Consider the following 19756-nt stretch of genomic DNA (forward strand, 5'->3'; position numbering starts at 1 on the left):
GGAGGAGGAGGGGAGGGGAGGGGAGGAGAGGAGAGGAGAGGAGAGGAGAGGAGAGGAGAGGGGAGGGGAGGAGGAGAGGAGGGCAGCAGGGAGGGAGGTGAAAACGAGGTGACAGAAAAAGACACATTAAGCATCGAGGTTTTAAGGCTGTGAACTTTTTTCTGATGTTTTTCTTCAGAGTAAAAACTAAAACATATTTTTCTGCCTCTGACAGTGAAGTTTATCCAGACATGAAACAAGTATCTGCTTTGTTTTTTTATTCATCAGTGAAGCTCATTAAATCTTTCTCTTTGAGTGATTTATGTTCAGTTTTATGTTGGTTTACTGTCTGAAGTTGTTCAGAAAACATGAAAACCTTGTATCATTTTAAGGATTCTTTGAAGGAATGCACATCACCTTTGTCTTTCACAGACTTTTTATATTTAATTTGTACCCCAGAAGTGTTCATGATCTTCTTCACATTGTTAATATGATTTAATATTTTAATTTAACTCAGATACATCAGTAAAACTGGAACAAGAAGTAAAACAGAGTCAGTGCTGAAGTTTAGAGCCTCGATGTTTGTGTTTGCTCAGATTTCCACTAGAGGGAGCCAGAGAGCCTCACAGACTCTGCTGCTGTTTGTTATTTACTTCATCACCAAAAGTATTCACTCGCCTCCCTTTGTATGAGTGAGTTTATCCCATCCTTAATCTGATGTTGGCCCACTCTGATTCTAGAACAGCTTCAGCTCTTCTATGAAGGTTTTCCACAGGTTTAGGAGAGTTTCTGGGAGTTTTGGACCATTCTTCCTGCAGCTCATCTGTGAGACACCGATGTTGGACAGAAGGCTCTCAGTCTCTGCTCTAATTCATCCCAGAGGTGTTCTGTCGGGTCAAGCTCAGGGTTCTGAGCAGGCCCGTCAGGTTCATCCTCTGTCACATCCCTCCCTGCCATGTTGGAACAGGAAGTGGCCGTCCCTAAACTGTTCCCACAGTGTTGGACGCATGAAATTGTCCAAAATGTCTTAAGAGTCCCTTTCACTGGGACTAAGACCTCCTGAAAACCAACCCCACACCATGATCCTCCCTCCACCGAACTCTACACTCGGCTCAACGCAGTCAGACAGGAACCGTCCTCCTGGCAGCAGCCGAAGACTCGTCCCTCCAGAGGACACGTCTCCACTGCTCTAGAGTCCAGTGGGGCGGTCTTTACTCCACAGCCTCCGACTCTTTGCTCTCGGTGATGGAAGGCTTGGATGCAGCTGTTGCCATGGAAACCCACACCATGAAGCTCTCTCCTCTCTGCTCCTGAGCTGAGCTGAAGGCCTCATGAAGGTTAGAGGTCTGCAGATGTTGACTCTGAGCCACTCTGTGGTTTAACATGGCCGAGTTGCTGTCGTTCCCAATCTCTTCCACTTTGTTCTAAAACCACCAACAGCTGACTGAGGAACATGACTGGACTTATTTCTCAGGTGGCGTCCTGTCACGGCACCACGCTCCTGAGAGCGACCCATTCTCTCACAGTTGGTTGTAGAAGCCGTCTGCATGCCTAGGTGCTGATTTTGTACTCCTGCGGCCGTGGAAGTGGTTGGAACACCTGAATTCAGTGATTTGGATGGGCGAGTGAATACTTTTGGCAGTGTAGAGTATTTTAGTCCAGGTGTCTGTCCGACAAAGACACAAACTGTCAGACGAGCCGACGTCACAAAAACACAGAAAGTGGATCATTAGGTCATGGTCGGAAAGCGTCAGCGTGAGAGGACTCTTAAAAATAATCTCCTGAGCGGCTGCAGAGTGAGAGTGTTTGTGAAGCCCAGGAATGAACCTCGGCTCCTGTGAAAAATACTTGTGGTTGCGTGTTTACACTGCAGTGATAGCTGAGGGGATCTGGGCCGGCTCAGGTGGAGAGGTGAGGAGGTGCAGGCGAAGGTGAAGCTGAGAGCAGACAGACAGACTGAGGGGCTGCCTCACTTCCAGTGGAACGCAGTTTATGTCATCTCAGTGACTCACCCTAATAGCAACACACACTCACACACACGTACAGTATGTCATGCTACCATTTTTGACTCTGCACAGCCAGACTGTCTCCCCTGTTGTTTCAGAAAAATAAAAAAAACTGCAGATTTTCAATTTGCATTTTGGATTCAGTTACAATCACATGCTTTTTACCCAAAGAAGAGCTGAAATGAACACAGGATATCAAAAAATATCAATACTTGTATGAAGAGAGGGAGCTTAAATTCTGCAGAAAAAGCACTGAAACCTGCACTCCAACCCCAGTAATAAAAGTTCATCAGCGCTGGATTAAAACCTGCAGCGAGCCCGAGTGTCTGTCTCTGGAAGGGAGTAGTCTACGCTAATCATCAGGGCCGGAGAGCTTTCTGCATCGATCCAAACACAAATGGACGCCTGCAGCGCCGCTATAGGCTGCTTAACCACAAGTCGATACCCCTGACGAGTGTGTGTGTGTGTATCCTGCTGAACTTGGAGCAGATCTGCTGTTTCTGCAGGATTTTGCACCTGAATATGTCTGTCAATGGGTGTGTGTTAGTCAAAGTAAGGGGGAGGGAGAGGGGGGTCTGATAGCGATCAATACTAATGATATATTAATGCTTTCAGTGCCAGCTCGTCATTCATCACCAAACATCTCTCTGCTGAGCACTTCAAGTGTGTGTGTGTGAACGTCTGACTGCATGTGTGTAAAACAAAGTTTGCTGTACGCACGGGGAGCAGAACGCGGTTTTTGCAGGATTTCTGCAGCTTACAGGGTAATTTATGTTAATAAGGGTCCCAACAATGACGGTACATAAGTTTGCACAACTGAATTAATCTATTATTAATCTATAAGCTCTTCATCCATCACTCTGACGGGCACCTTCTGACCCTGCATGATTGGACCAGCGCTGCTTTTAGATGTAAAATGTTGGATGTGAGAAAACGACACGAGTTTAGGAGTGAAACAGGAAGCTGCTGCTTCCAGGAGAACAAAAACATCAAAGTTTTACGGCTTTAATATCAAGATAAAATCAGTAAAAGTGGTAAAGTAAAATATCTCATGAACCACTGGGCAGATTTGAATGAAACTCAGAAACTCTACAGCTGCTGGAGTCAGCTTAAAGATGGCTGTAACTCGTTAACTTTAACCAATACTGAGCTGACATTTAGAGTGGTAGTGGCTGAGAGTCATCCCGAACTGATCAGGAAACATCTTTGTTTAAAAGTTTGGGCCACAGGCATTTTTTCAATAAGGCATCCTGTAACTTTTTCCCCGAGTCCTCCCTAACTTTTCCTTTTTATTTCTCTCTGTATGTCTATTTATTTCCTTTAATAAACGATTAAAGCCCTAACTGTGCGTACAGAGAAAACATTAAACGTCTTACGAAGCAAAAGAAGACCAAAAAAAGGAAGAGTTTGTTGTCGATCACACGACACAGAGGCAGATGGAGAGGTGGAGCTCAGACCACAGAAATGCAGAGGCTGAATCTCTGCAGCGATTCAGCAGATTTCATCAGTCACACCCAAAGAAAAAGCTCTGAGCAGATCTGCAGGATGTTACCTCAAATTCATGGAATAATTCAGCTTTAATGTCTGCAAGAATGAAACTCGATGCAAATCCTGCCTTATTCAACAGAATTATTTATTTAATGCGTATTCTCTGCAGCAGATTCACTGCACAGGAAACGGAGCATTAAGAACAGGAATCACTTTTTCAGGCTCAAATTTTCACTTTTTTGTAAATTTTGCGAGCCTTTTTTAGTTTGGCTCCAAACGTTAATGAGCTCTCTGAGAGTTTCATTAAAATCTGTCCACTGATTCTTAAAGCGACAGAGACATGAAGACAAACAGACACAAGCAGAAACATTATCAGAGGGTGATAAATGTCAGTTAACGTCTCCTCCTGCAGGTTTGACAGCATCATTTTATTCTTTTAGTTTTATAAGGAGGCACCTTTGTAGGCTGCATCCTTTAAAGTGACAGATGTTAGAAAACAGTTACCAGGACAGTGTTTATTCTTGGAGGCAGAAAGTTAATCTAAACTATTAGTTTTAGCAAATTTAAAGCGTATAAAGTGTTTTAGGAGGTAGTTCTTTCATTGATTCAGGAGGAGAAACAAGGTTTTCTTTTTCTGTCTGAGCCTCAGGGAGGAAACATGAGATCAGTCAGATGAAAGATGACCTTCAGTTAACAGCTTCCTTCTGTCTTTCCTTCTTTCTTTCTTTCTTTCTTTCTTTCTTTCTTTCTTTCTTTCTTTCTTTCTTTCTTTCTTTCTTTCTTTCTTTCTTTCTTTCTTTCTTTCTGTCTTTCTTTCTGTCTTTCCTTCTGTCTTTCTTTCTTTGGTTCTTTCTTTCTTTTTGTCTTTCTTTCCTTGTTTCTTTCTTTCTTTCTTTGTCTTTTTGTCTTTCCTTCTTTCCTTCTTTCTTTCTGTCTTGTAAAGCTTTGGGAGATTCTTCGCGGCGTTTTATTGCAAATCGTTTTGTTCTTTGCCCAACGCGAGCACGGAGAGGCACATTTTGTCACACATGCACATTTATGAACGGAGAAGACAAACAAGGCGAAAGTCTAAAAACACACACAGCTTTCTGTGCTCGCCGACACACAAACAGGGACACAGAGACACAAAGTGGACACAAACACACACAGAGAAGGTGGTTTAGTGCATGACAGTGTGATAGATGATGGTGAGAAGTGAAGGACACAGACCCTGTTCTTTTCTGCTGGCTGTCTGTCTTTCTGTGGGTCATCAGTCCCAGATTTTAGAAACCACAGGGTCCTAAAAAATAAACAATTTGGTGTCAGGAAGGATGCCACTGATCTCCCCAAAGCCTGGCTGGGAAAGTGAGTTTGTTTCAGGTGATTATCGCCTTTTAGACTTACAGCAAAACAATTAGAGGATAAAAAATCATCTTTAGACACTACAAATGATCCAACAGCTACAAATAATTAGGAATTAAATCATGTTGCACGCTTCAAAACTCCTTTCCCTTCTCAGGCTTTCGGGACACCTGACCGAACTGAATCAGTCATTCAATAATTTATATATATATATAACAAAAAAAAAAAAAAAATCAAATCAGAATTTATTACTCAAACTGATCATGCACTAAACCTAAGATTTAAACTGCAAAAACTATTTAAAGAAAGAAAAATTAAAGCACACAAGCACACGTGACACAAGCCCGAGCCGCCCGAAGCTCCAAGCAAGGAGAAGGAATCGCTTCAAGAAAAGGAAGTTTGGGTTTATTAAACACAGATACCTCATACATCCCATAATTAACCCATTAACTAACTAAGAATATCTTTAAACTTGCTTCTTTTAGGGAAGAAAGTCGCTGTGATGCCGTCTCTTGTACGGCAAGCCTTTTGTGTATTTATTCAACATCATTTTCAGCCTCTAGTTCACGACTATGCTGAACTAGTTACACATTTCATCGCTTTCGTTCAACAAATACTCTTACTAGTGTTACCTTTTCGCTAACAAGTGGCACTTTTGTCCAACTAGTTGGAGCTAAAGTCAAACTAGTCAGCCGTGTTGCTGCACTAGTAGCCCGAAAGTCCCAACAAGTTAACTTTTTATGGACCAAACTTGTCAACAGCCGTAAAAATGTGTCAACTAGACGACTAACGAGCATTTTAACATTTACTAGTAAACTATTCAAATTTATAGGTCACGCTAGTCTACTAGTGGGCTTATTTTATCTTATCTTATCTTATCAGAATCAGATTTATTTCTCCAATCTGAGGCAAACTACACCAGGTAAGATACTAATTATGTATAAATTTGTCACAAAAACCCACCTAAAACTGGCTGAACTTTTCCTTTAAAGTTAAAGATTAATTCGTTCTCCGTGCTTTACGGATCCGACTCATTCTGTCTGTGGTGGACACCCGCCCCGTCCCTCTCACCTCTAAATCCTCTCTGTGGGATCGGTCTCTGTCCTCAAAGTCTCTGGTTCTGCGTCGAGCCTCTTCGAACGCCGCCTGGGCCAAGGCGTCCTCGTGCTACACACACACACACAGACACACACAGTTTCACAACAATAATGAAATCCCAGGAGTGTGATCGGAGTGCAGGTCTGAGGGGATACCTGAGCCCGCTCCTCGTCGTACTCCAGGTATCCCATCCCATCCAGCCTCTGCAGGTCGATCCAGCCTTTCCAGATCACACACACCCCGTTCAGGATCATAGGCGCCTTTAAGTAGACCTGTGATGGACAGAAAGCTTCATATCAGCCGAGCGTTTGGCATCAACATGTTTAGATCATTTTAGTTTTTGATTTACTGTTCTGCTTGTTTTAACATTTATTCCTCAACTAATTAGAGTCATTAAGTGCTCAGGATCACAGAAAATGCAGTTTCTCTCGTTTGGTCCAGTAAACCTTTCATTCTTTGCCTTTCGTGAGAGAATAAAACCATCTAGACGGTTTTCTGTTCCTGGCTCCTCTGTTAGCCTCCAGGCAGCTGCAGCAGCTAACAGTTTGATAAAAGAAGGTTTCAGCTGTTTCTGCAGAATAAGGGACGTGGTGTCCTCTCCGCTGAGACATTTCATTATTAAAGGCCCAGAAATCCTCGCAGGAATGCATATCACCCGCTGAGTTTTAACTCCAGTATGCTTTTAACAACTTAAAGGTCTTTTTCCTTCCTTATTTATTCAGTAAATTAGAATATTTCACACAAGAAGAGAAACTTGTTTAGCGATGAACACTTTGACCTTGGGTTGTTTTGTCTTTCTGCAGGGAAACAGAAGAACAGTCGGAGAAATACGTCAGAGGAGGAGAAACTTTGTTTTGTTTCTCCCGAGCCTCGAGCAGAACTCCAGGCCCGGTCCGAGACGAGAGCTGGGCTCCGTCTCCGTTTGCTGCTCTGGTTGTTTTACTCGCTCAACGTGCTCGACGCTGACAGAACTGCAGAGTAAATACACAGCCTGTGTGTGTGTGTGTGTGTGTGTGTTTACACGAGGTGAACGCGTCTCCATGTTTGTTTAAAAGTTCTGAACTGCAATAAAATAAAAACTACAAGCTAGAAAACAGCATTTTCTGCTCAAAAGCTGAACGACTGAAACTGAATAATTAAAGCTAAAAGCAGCTAAAGGTTAGCTAGAAGCTAAAACAGGAAAATGATAGCTAAAAGTAGCTGAAAGCTAAAAGTAGCATATGGAGACAAACAGAACTGAAGCTATCCGAGTGTTTTTCTGTGAGGAAAATGTTCGTAAATAAAGTTCTTGTTTATTGTTTCCGTCCCAAAAACGGCTCCAATCTGTGTCTTTTGTTGTGTGGAAACAAACTTTCAGTGCGAACGTGGCTAAAAAAATGCCTCCTGAAACTGAAACCTGGCAACAAAATGATCAGGAGACGTGTTTCAGAGTCAGGCGGGATAAAAACCTGCAGCGTTCGGAGGCGTAGGTGTGAAATCTGCGTTTCTTTTTCTCGTTTTGCTGATTTCCATCAACACGGCAACAGCAGCCGTTTGTCTCGAGGTAAAAAAGGTGATACTTTTATCCCTGCAAACAAATATTTAAGAATAAATAAACGGAATCAACGCAGTTAGGTGTATTTTCTGTGCAAAGAGCTTCACGTTCCTGCATTTTTCACTCAGTCTATTTATGAGCAGCAGCTACCCACAATGCACCAGGGCTGCAGGGGAGACCGCACCCCAAGAGACTGTGGGTTTTTGTGTTTATTCCAGTGTGTGTGTGTGTGTGTGTGTGTCTGAGCGCGGGAGAAATGGCTTCCACATCTGTGGAGCTGCAGAGCTTTTAAAGGAGAGCTTCATTTGGCCTGACAGGGTGTGTGTGTGTGTGTGTGTGCGTGCGTGTGTGTGTGTGTGTGTGAGGGGAAAATATGTAGAAACGGCCCGACCACAGACTTCCTCTGAGAGAACCATGTCAACCCCCACATCCATTTACTGAAACACTCAAACGGAGCTGTTCGAACTCTCACACGCTGCTGCAAAGAAAAGGAAGGAATCAGCTGAAATCACTCCAGTCCGATCTGGTCCGGTCCGATCCCAGCCCAGTTCTGACACGAGCACGCTGCACGATGCTACAATAAACTGCTTAAAGATGCATCATCATAAACGCATGTGAATCCTCACTGTTTGTCTGAGTCAGCCCCATTCAAGATGGCCGCCACTGCCAGGTGACCTTAGTAAACACAAAAATGGCTCAGAGTCGGTCAGTTTTACAGACAACATCATTGCTTAAAGCTTTACTGTTAGAGTCAACACTGCCTGTCTGTTAGCAAAATATCTCTTAATGAAACTTTCAGAAAGTAGTCTCTGGATTCAACCCAATCCAAGATGGCTGCAGCAGCTAATTGATATTAAAACTCGTTGAGTTAGGATCCGTTCCTGATCCTTATCTTCCTGTGATTCAGGCTTTTCATCCCGAGTCTCACTGATGACTGATGACACGTGAAACAAACAAAAAACTTCTCTTATGATGGTTTTACAGACAGCAGCACATTTCACACTTCCCTGCTTTTATTTTGGAGACTCCCGAGGACAGTAAGTCTTGTTTTCTTCCATTTTGAGCCAGCGGCGCTCTCTGATGCGTTCACTGACTCTTCATTTATTACAAATGGTTCCACTATTATGTGTGTGTGTGTGTGTGTGTGTGTTGTCAGACAGTGTGTGACGCAGATGCACAGGGGTGTGTTGGCAAACTGCCTCCCATTCAGCCCAATGCCAACCATAGCCACTGCACACACACACACACACACACAGCAGGGCCCACGAGGTGTGTGAACACAATGACGATCTGTGTTTTCAGCCTCCCGTTCACATTCACACAAACTACAAACAAAAAAACACTCCTTTCCTTTCCTTTCCTTTCCTTTCCTTTCCTTTCCTTTCCTTTCCTTTCCTTTCCTTTCCTTTCCTTTCCTTTCCTTTCCTTCCCTTCCCTTCCTTTCCCTCCATCCCTGCTCTGAAGGACTTCACGGTTCTGCTCCAGGATTTTAACGCCCGTCTCATCCACAGCGGCTGGGTCAGACAGAACCAAAGATTGTAAATAAAAATGGCTGACGCGTCTCTGTTGACGTCGACTGAAACAGAAATATCTCGTTTGTTGAGCTGTGTTTTTGGAGCCAGAATGTGAGGATTTGGGGCTATGATGATCTGAGGTGTAGTTTTCATTGGTTTCATTTCATAAAAAGGGTACCTCTATAAACAACTAATAAATAGTTAATAATGCAGAAAATCTAAGGTTGTAAACACTATCTCTGCTCACCTGTCTCCCTGTAAGCTTCATCATTTAGATTTTAAATAGCTTTTGTCACTAAGTTACCTGAATGTAAAACCATGAGGCTTTGTAGACACAAATAAATCAAATAACTTAAAGTAATTTAGTTTCAAAACAAACACGGATTAAAATGCAGCACTTGATCTTTTCAAATATTGACTTCATCGTATGAACAGTGTTTTATAGCTGCTCATTAATGCCTCAAAGTGTTTATAAACTTGTAATAACCTATTTATAAAGCAATAATGAATTATTTATAAGGGTGCCTTTATTATAAAGGTGCTTGTTTTGTTTTGGCTTCAACTTCCAGGTTAGGGACCTGTGTCGAGTTTACTACAGTCTGAATGGATGGATACCATCTGTCCCCCGCTGTGTGTGTGTGTGTGCAGTAATTATGTTATTATCCAGAAGAAGAATGTTACATCAATGAGTGTCGTCACAGAGACTGAGAGGCTGTTTTTGTCGATTACAAAGAGTCACACACACATGTGTGCGTGTGAGAGAGGTTTAAAGATGAGCTTTACTGTCTAGAAATGTGTGTGTGTGTGTGTGTGTGTGCTGTTCACAAAAAATGTGTGTGTGTCTGAGTCAGCAGCTATACTCTCTCATAAGAAAAGAGGTTTTCCAGTAAAACAGTTGAAGAGCATTTTACATGAATCACTCCTGATTCACGCTGTGTGTGTTTGATGTTGTCCCTCAACATGGCCGCCTTTTCACAGCCTGAGACAAAGACAAGATCCCGTCTCTCTGAGCATGACTCAGCGGGAATCAGAGGGACGTTAAATGGATGATAAAGTGGAGGAATTGTTTGGACTTTTCTCTGTTCTGTCAGCGTTTCTAACCGAGGCCTTATCAGCAGCCGGAGAACAGAAGAGTTTCTTCATCTCTGAGAAATCAGCTCACAGGAAAAACTGTTCTTAGATAGAAAAACAATCTGTTTGAAAAGGTTCTCAGCCTCAGGTGTCTTTCTGCAGAACTCATCTCATCAGCTGAAGGAATATTAGAGGCTTTAAGGCCGTTTTTAAAATATTTACTAATAAACAAAAGACAAGATTTTCATAAGGACACTGTAGGACGGTGAGAAGTCACAGAGACGAGTTTCACACTAACTGGGACTTCCTTTTTTTAAAATTCCTTATTTTCAGTTTGCTTTTTATTTCCCACATGTCAGGCTGGAGTCATCCAGCTGATGTCCCTCCTCTGGACATGTCCAAACCGTCTCAGTCTGTCCCCAAACTGTATCCATATCTGTCCTCTTTGTCTCTAACATCCTCCTGTCCCTCCTCTGGACATGTCCAAACCATCTCTAACTTTGTCTCCCAGTCCTTCAACCTGTGCTGGACCTCTGATGTCCTCATTCCTGATCCTGTCCATCCTCGTCCCTCCCAAGGAGAACCTCAACATCTTCAGCTCTGACACTTCCTGTTCTGTCTCCAAACAAACATGGCTGCTCTCACCACTTTCCTTTGACCTTTGACCTTTGACCTTTGCTGCCACCGTTTCGTCACAAATCCCTCCTGAAACTTTTCTTCTTGCTTGGATGTTTTACGCCGGATGTCCTTCCTGACTCAACCCTCACCATTTACCCGGGCTTGGGACCAGCGCCAGAGACACCCTGGTTGGGACAAACTGTTCGAGTCATGGGACACTGGGACACTGGGACGCTGGGACGCTGGGACACAAGGTGTGTCTGAAAGACAAACATCTGTAAATAAACTAAAGAAAAAACTCCCTGTGTGACAGCAGCAGGTGGAGGCCGAGACAACTTATTGTCCTTCTGTTTTTAATCCTGACTGAGTGCACACACACACACACACACACACACACACACACACACACACACACGCGCGCACATGCACACACATGCACACACGTGCACACACACACAGACACCTGCTAAAACAACAAAAGCAAAACAACACACTGATCTGTGGTTACATGATCACTCTCCCCTCTTCTGCCTTCACACCTTGTAATTACAAAGGCTGCAAAACAACATGCGACACACACACACACACACTCATCACATGACACACACTGACTGCCAAGTCATTCGGGACGATGACAAATGTGTTTTTGTGCGTCTAAAATTAAAAGAAGCCGAAGAAGAAACAAAACAAACTGACCTAAATCCAGAAGTTTACATCATGTGGAGAAAAAAACTCCAGCAGAAGAATTCGTGTTTTTATTGTGAGTCAAATCAAGTTGCTTTGTGTGGACACATGTCCATCACTGCCAGACAAAGGTGTCCACCTGAGTGACACAAACCAGTGGATGTCCCCGTGTATGTCCACCTGAGGGACATCCCCATGTGTGTCTACCTGAGGGACGGAAACCAGTGGACGTCCCTCATCTGTGTCCACCTAAGGGACACAAACCAGTGGACGTCCCCGTCTGTGTCCACCTGAGGGACGTCCCTTGTCTGCGTCCACCTGAGGGAAGCAAACCAGTGGACCTCCCTCTTGTGGACTCAGATGAGGGACGTCCACTGGTTTGTGTCCCTCAGGTGGACTCAGATGAGGGACGTCCACTGGTTTGTGTTCCTCAGGTGGACACAGATGAGGGACGTCCACTGGTTCGTGTCCCTCAGGTGGACACAGACGAGGGACGTCCCTCTGGTTTCTGGGATGTAAATGTGATGTAAATCTCCTCTCGGCTGCAGGAAGAGATACAAATGAAGTTCGGGACGCAGATAAAATAAAGTTTCAATAAATTTGTTTTAACAGACTTTCACAGTTTTATGTTTACTAGAAACCGATAAAATTAAACTTTGATTGGTTGATTTTGGTGCTGTTAAAGGTCACTGGACAAAAAAAGTCAGTTTTTTAAATAATAATAAAAAAACAAACAAAGATTTTAAATTACTTAAATTTTTGATAAAAATTGAATTTTTCATCTCTAGCACGGCCCTTAATTTGTGAGTCTGTTTAAGATGTGAAATGATTAATCAGTTTATTTCACTTCATCAGATTTCATGACAGAAATGAGCAGCGATTAAAACTGATTATATTAGAATGAAAACAGAAACCTTTTATTGTTTCCGCTTGTAATAAACGGATCATTCATCGCTCACAAAACCACACCGACGTTTAGTGTTTGTCATCATTTTTACAACTTTTATTAGGATGACTAAAGAAGATTATGAGGTGAGTATTACGAGCACAGGGGCTGTTTAGGAACCAAATCTCATTTTTATGACAGTTTTTAAATTTGAAGTCGTCTGAAGGGAGAATCCTCGATGTCAGGACCTGAAGCCTTTCTCTTTATTCAAATTACAGACCATAAACATAACCGCCATCTGAACCAGTCAAACACACACTTCAGGTCCAGGTGAGCTGAATCAACAGACACACACACACACACACACCAGAGCAACTCAAGTTTCTTCTTCAGGCAAATTTCCCCAAAGACACAAAGAGCGCACAAACACAGGACAGCAGGCGGGGCAGTGCATTGTGGGAGTGGGTGTGGTCATTGATTTAAGGCCTGGAGCAGGTAACCTGATCCTCTGTGGGCGGAGACGATGTGTGTGTGTGTGTGTGTGTGTGTGTGTGTGTGTGTAAGACAGGAGAAAGAAAGGCTTTTCTGTGCATTCTTGTCTCAGAAACAGATTAAAATAAAATAAGCTTCATTAAAATGCACCAAACAGCCTGGATGTTTGTCACTGAAAACACACACACACACACACACACCGACACACACACACACTGCCAGAGAGCGGCAGCAGCAGAGGGAACCAATTAGTGGTCTGGCTTTGATGATGTCACTGACAAGCCACGCACCGATGGCACGGCTTCCGTTCAGAGGGAAAGATAATACACTCACACACACACACACACACACACACACACACACACTGGATGCTGCTGTAACTGATGAATAAGTTAGAGCGCTGCAGAGGCGTCACAAAGACCAGATTTTACAGACTTTCGGTGTCTCCAAACAGAGAGTAAAAAGGTTCAAACTGAAGGTGAGAATGAATAAAATCCTGATCTGCTTCTAACTGTGAAACAAAAAACACGTTTACTTCCTAATGCTTTGATCAGAAAAACAAACAACTAAAGGCCCAAAAGGCCCTAGCTCCTCAAACCCTGAGGAGACCCTAACCCTAGCCCAGGGCCAAAAGACCCTAACCCCTTAGTATAAGTCAAATTTTGAATGTAGGGAAGCTCGTTATCATCCTGTTTGTTGTCAGCTTTGTGGAAAAAAAGAAATGAAATGAAACAGAAACAGAGCTGAAACCTTCAGAGACGGTCCTGAAGAGTCTGTGAAGCTCGAGAAACTGCCGTTAGCCTGTTAGCATTTAGTGCTGAACAGAACCTCCTCCTGCTCCTCCACATCTGGCTTCAATTAGGCTGCGAAGACTCCACAGTGTTTCTGCCTCAAAGCCACACGGTTTTATATTCGAACGGCAAGTTTAACCTGCTGAGCTGCCATTCTGGTTTTGGCACCGTCTGTGTTTGGAAATGAAGGCGGGAGGAAGGAGAGGGGGACGTACGACAAGAATGAAGACGAATAAAACAAACAGAGTGAGGAGAAGGATGGAGGAGAGGATACAACAAGCAGAAACCTAAATCAGAGGTTATTTTTCCTGTTTGAGTCTGACTGAAGGAACAGGAAATGGTTTTTATTATTTGTTCACAAGTTTTGAAACTCACTTTGTTCTGGACGACATAAATAAATGAGTAAATAATTAAATGTGGCTTAAAAAAGCTTGATCCAAAATGGCCGTAACAGCTGAGCAACGATAGCAAACGCAAAAATGTGTCTAACTCGCCCATTTTTACAGACACTGAAGTTAAATTTAGCGTGGTAGTAGCTGAGAGTCATCTCCATCACACACTCTGAGGGCTAACAGATCACATGACATCTTTATTTAAGAGGTGGCGGGTGATATGCATTCCTTTGAGGAGTCTTCTTTCGTTATTTAAACATTTAACAACTTTAAAATGGATTCCACAGAGATCAACTGTTTCCGTTTTTTACACTCTGTAAATAATTTATACGGTAAAACTAACCTCCAGCATCAGATCCCTCTGTGTGTGTGTGTGTGTGTGTGTGTTAGCTTTGATGTTAATTAAAAGGAAAAATTGCAAACGTGAACAGGATCTGAGCTTTATCCTGACAGTTGTATCGTACAGGAGGTCCGATGGGATCGTCACCGGTGTGTGTGTGTGTGTGTGTGGGTGTGGGTGTGTGTGTGTGAAACCAGATCCCGACAGAGTAGCGCTGCAGAAAATCTGCACAATTAAAAGCTCTGTGTTCAGAGTTTCTTCTAAACAATATTTTCCTCTGCAGGACGCTGGACTCTTCGTGTTTTCTCTTCAGAGGAGCGTAAATAAAATCTGGAAAAAGTCTAAAACACAGCGAGAACGTTCTCCTACTGAAGAGGCTGAAGCTGAACTGTTGAATTTAAATAAAAATCAGGACAAAAACTAAACATTAACACCAGCAGAACAGTAGCTAAAGATGTCAGATATCCGCTTTTCAGTGCATTTTTACAAGAAAAACATGTATAAAAGTAACAAAAACCAAAAGTCAGGCCCAAAACAGGACAAGAGCAGAGTAAGAAAGTTGACTGAAACTTTCCAGGAAAATAAAAGCCTCTCTTATCTGAATAAAATCTTTGTGGGTTTAAAAAAGTAAATCAGCGCAGCTGCTTCTAATCTTCTTTACGCCTCCTGGCCTCATTAAAACTTCATGCATCTCTGAGCTTTTTTAATGTGACAGAAGAAGAAGGTATCGTCTCACCCACACACCGAAACACAAATGTTATTACTGCAGCAGCGTTCTCTTGTTTTAATGTCTGACACCAGTAAACAGGAGGAGCGCCCAGCACCCATTAACACCTGCCTCGGGGCGCGGAGGCTCATCGATTTCTCAGGATGCATTTTTAATGACCCGCCAGCCTGCATTCGTTTCAGCTGGTCAGTGTCCGCCGATGTGACGTGCACACACACACACACACTTAAAGAGCCAGGGGAGACAATTACAGTAAACACAGCAGCAGCACTCTGCTGATCACTGAGCATCCTGACAACGTCTTCGGAGCTCTTTAAGCTGTTTAACTCGGATCATAAACAGCTACAGAGCAAATAAAGTTTCACTAATTTACGTCTTTCTCTCTCGGGCCTCCTGTGATCTGCTGCAGGTTCAGAAAACCAAATCTTCAGTTCGAGAACATCCAGATGTCTAACTATGTTATCATTCTGACAGGAACATGATGCTGAGTCATTCTGGTGAAGTCATTTAGTACACTCTAAGAGAAACAAAGGCACGTATAATGATCCGTAACTTCACAGGAGATCTTAACTTCGCTGTAAAGTCCGGGCTGTGTTTAATCGACCACAGCAGGTCCAATCAGCTCTAAAACAATCAGAACAAACACTAAAAGTCTTCACTGCAAACTATAAAATCAGTATCCGGAACTTCAGCATATGGTGTCGATTGAAAGACTTTTCTCCAGCAGATTTCCAGATATATTGATATGCACTAATTGTAAACAAATCATCTGGATTAATCAGCTGAAAACCACCTGACGGACGGACATCAGGCTGGTCCTGTTGGATCAGACGAGCGTAGAACCTCAGAGATGTTGAGGTGGGAAGCAGGAGAAGAAGAGAAAGTTAAGGATGAGGTGCAGCTCACCGTTTCAACCCAACCTCTCGTTTTATCTGCAGACTTTACTCAACAAATCTGAGTGTAAATAAAAACCTCTCTGTGCCAAACAGCTCCTCTACTCGACCTATTTTCAGTCGCTTCGGCTGTTTCTGCAGGTAAACTAACACACGTGGTCGCTGGAAGCCAGATTTTTAATTTCAGGACACATTAACCACAGATATAAGAAAAACATTGTGTGGATTTTATTTCTTACTTTATGAATTTTTTTGACAAATCTTCTTGGCTTTAAAAATAACTGATTAATAAAATCCACACATTCTTACTGATTTTACACAAATGTTTTGGTTCTAATAAGAAAAATTCATCTTGTTTAATTCAATAACATTTCTGCTACCATCACATGAAGCTGAGCCCCATGAAGATCTGAGAACATGTTGGAGGGAAAGATGTCGAGAACATATGAATGTTTAGGACACTCTGTGCCATTTTCATTTCTTTAAATAAAACAGGAAGTGAAAGCAGAAGACCCAGGAGAGGTGGTTGTTCTTTTGTTCCAAAGTTTGACAAATGAGGCCCAAACGACACAAGAAAATGAGCGAGGTGGTTTCAAATCTCATGGTAAAATGATCCTACCTTTCCCGTCTCTCTTTCGAAGTCGACATACTCCCTGGTAGGAACCTGCCTCTGGTCTCCGTGGAGGTTGGCTGGAAAAAACTGCAGCGAGAGGTTGGTGCCCGTCGCTACGAAGGCCTGCAGGTGGACAGACATGTTAGATTTTAATGCCTGAAACACACAGAAACACTTTCAAAAAAACTTCTCAGCATGAGATGATCTCAGTTCCAAAGGTGGCGGGCGATATGCATTCCTCCAAGGCCTTTCATTTATTCTGAAAGCTTCAGTTTCAAACTGTTTTTTGTCTCGTTTTCCTTCACCTCAGCCTCGTTCTGTGCAGAGGAGCTCAAAGTGACCCGCAAAACACGTAATCACATCAAACTGAAGCTTTCCCCGTTCTTCTGATTTCTGTAAGATGGCTTCTTGCTCTAATGGGATGCATTTCTCTTCTCCCGCAGAAGAAGAAATGAAATGAAAATCAATAGGATGCATTTCTGAGCTGCAGTCAGGATGAATTACAGCGAGGCGGAAAATCACGTTAAATTCCTGTTTTTTAAACGTGGATCTGCGTCTGCAGGCCGACTGTCTCTGTGGGAGGTTGTGTTTGCAGAGACCGATCGATACTAAAGACATTAAGGACGATGAATTATGCACCCTGTCAAATCTGTCCCTCAGATGAGAGGAGGAGGAGGAAAAAACTGAATGAAAGAGAGGAAGAAGGAGCGAGAGGAAGAGAAGAAAGAAAGAACACCCGAGTCATCATTTCTGCTGAATTTTACCATATTGGATTACAAGCATCTGATTCTAATTTCCTGCAAACTGCTGCTGCTGAGGAAGAAAGACAGAAAGAGAGGAGAAACAGAAATAAGAGGAAACGGAGTGAAAGGAGCGAGCGGAGACTACAATATAAAAATCAATAGTAGTTTAGAAAACGACTCGTCTCTAATGAGTTGAGCTGAAGATAATTTACTTTGAATTATTTTCCTGTTTATCAGATCAATCCTGAACACTTACAGCTTTATTCAGCACTCCGTACGGCAAGACAATTTATCATTTAATACACGCACGTCACTGACATCTGATGTTTGATTCTCCCAAATAAAAACATAAACATAGATTTATTCTTTTATGAAGAATAAAACATTCTGGCCATTTTAAAAATAAAACCTGATTATCACTCATTCTTATCTCTGATCTTCTTTAAAAAAACTTACAGTTTTATTTGTAAAATGTCCTCTTGTAAAACTGTAATTTTATGAAAAAAGATAAAAAAATATCTCTAAATATGGTTCTGATTATTCAGATTTTAACTGAAGGCATCTTATTTTTGATTTAACCTAAAAAATAACTTAATCTAGATAAAAAAAAAACATTGTTTTGACTGTTATAAAAACGTCATAAATGTGTTTTTTCTTTATTAACAATGTGATAATTCATATGTTTATTTAGGATTATTAACAGCAATAATTTAAATTAGTAAAGTATTCCACAGAGAAGTGATTTTTAAAACTAAAATAGGATAAATATGAATGCTGACAGGCAGGAGGTGAGTTATTAATTTAAACAAAATATTAAGATATTTTTGAATTGTTTTAGGATCCGATATGTGAAATGTTATAAACAAAAAACAGTGTATTTTTACTCAGTTTATTCTTAATTTACAGCAACTAAATCCCACATTAAAGAGTTAAAAGTCAAAGAATTTCTGCCTCTTTTATTAATTATAAAAATAATCCAACAATAAAACTCTGCAGTGAGTAATTTATGGTTATTTACTGTAATTCCTGTCATTATTTCAGCTCACTGACTCTAACTGCAGTTTATTTTAAATCTTGTTTCTTTATATTTATAGAATAAAAATGATATTTTTATTATCTGAAATGATGATGCAGTAAAGAGTGATTCACTGAAGACTTTCCTGATGTTAGAATAACTGAACGTTTTGTGCAAAGATTATTAATTTACTGCATCATGTTGAACAGGATGAGTTCACTTCGAGTATTTTCCTTTTTTTTAAATAATTCAGGTTTTCTGTTTGAATTTATCTTCGACGCAGGAGCAATCGCAGAGTGATAGTCATATAATGTTATTTTTAAGTTAAATCTGTCATTTCTCAGTGAAAGATGATCTTTTGCATTAAATGTGGCGGGTGATGAGCATTCCTTCAGTGACCGTTGGGCCTTTACTTGAACCGTAACGTTAATAAATCAATAAACAGTTGAGTCAGTTGTTCAGCTGGTCGATAGATAAATCTACGACATGATGTCAGCTGCTGTCGGGCTATTAAAACCAGGCCATCAATTCACAGCAGACCAGGCTTATAAATACAGACAGACTAAAACTACACCTCCTCCACCCTCCGACGACAGCAGCGTGTTTGTGAGAAATTCCTCCAGGATGACGCCGACGGTAGTTTGTTTACAGATTGTTGAAGACGTGATTCGAGGAGTTTTAAACCGGGAGCGCTAATTGCAAAAATGAGAACACGGCGAGCGTGTCCGAACCCGTCCGAACCCGCCTCCCATGAAGCCATAAACACCTCGCCCTAACCTCTGCGGCCTCCTGAGGGAAAACAAACACGTTACAGACTCCAGGAGATGAAGTTTGAATTAAAAGAAGCCATAATTTCCACCGCCTTTTACCCCGATCAACATTTTATTTGATCAACACTAAAGTCCTGCCTCCTCGCTCGCTAACAGCCTGTCAATCACAGAGCATCAAATTCCTTTAAGCATCAAATTACTAATTAAAACTAAACGTATATTTAAAACAATGCACAATGAACACAGCAGCTACGACAAAAATCAGCTCCTGAAAAAGAAACATCTGAGGTGTTTTTATTCTTTAGTTAGGAAAATGTCCCATTTATTTACAGGAAGGGGCGGGGCTTAAAACTGTCCTGAGGCCAGCCACCAGGGGGCGCTCCTTCATGGTGGCATCAACTTCCAGCTTCTGGTCCTGTTTCTAGTTATAATACACATCAATGACTGACAACAACCCCTGTCTGTTAGCAAAATATCTCACGAATCATTGGCTTGGTATCAAACTATCAGAAGGTGATCAGTGGATGTAGCTCTACGACGTTTGTTTACTTCCAAGAGGAATTAAACTCAGATATGTGTGGCCCCTGTGTGGCCTCAGTAAGGGGCCCTCTGTGGCCCCTGTGTAGCCCCTGTGTGGGCCCCTGTGTGGGCTCAGTAAGGGGCCCTGTGTGGCCCCTGTGTGGCCCCTGTGTGGCCTCTGTGTGGACCCTGTGTGGCCTCTGTAAGGGGCCCTGTGTGGCCCCTGTGTGGCCTCTGTGTGG

The 19756-nt window shown here is 42.2% G+C and overlaps 1 protein-coding gene across 4 annotated transcripts in view; it reads right to left on the reverse strand.

Moving 5' to 3' along the window:
- Positions 1-19756, reverse strand: part of cbfb (core-binding factor subunit beta) — a 26079-nt gene that overhangs the window by 2902 nt on the left and 3421 nt on the right. For 2 of the 4 annotated variants that reach the window (XM_017441363.3, XM_017441362.3), the window contains exons 3-6: positions 16474-16590; positions 6068-6184; positions 5886-5981; positions 4683-4752 (exon numbers count right to left, since the gene is read on the reverse strand). In XM_017441363.3, the coding sequence (XP_017296852.1) occupies positions 4723-4752; positions 5886-5981; positions 6068-6184; positions 16474-16590 (360 nt within the window). In that variant the 3' untranslated portion in view covers positions 4683-4722. The remainder of the gene's footprint in view (positions 1-4682; positions 4753-5885; positions 5982-6067; positions 6185-16473; positions 16591-19756) is intronic. The other 2 variants (XM_017441361.3, XM_017441360.3) reach the window with 1 other exon arrangement.

Source organism: Kryptolebias marmoratus, linkage group LG11 (genome assembly GCF_001649575.2).
Source record: "Kryptolebias marmoratus isolate JLee-2015 linkage group LG11, ASM164957v2, whole genome shotgun sequence".
NCBI classification, from domain to species: Eukaryota; Metazoa; Chordata; class Actinopteri; order Cyprinodontiformes; family Rivulidae; genus Kryptolebias; species Kryptolebias marmoratus.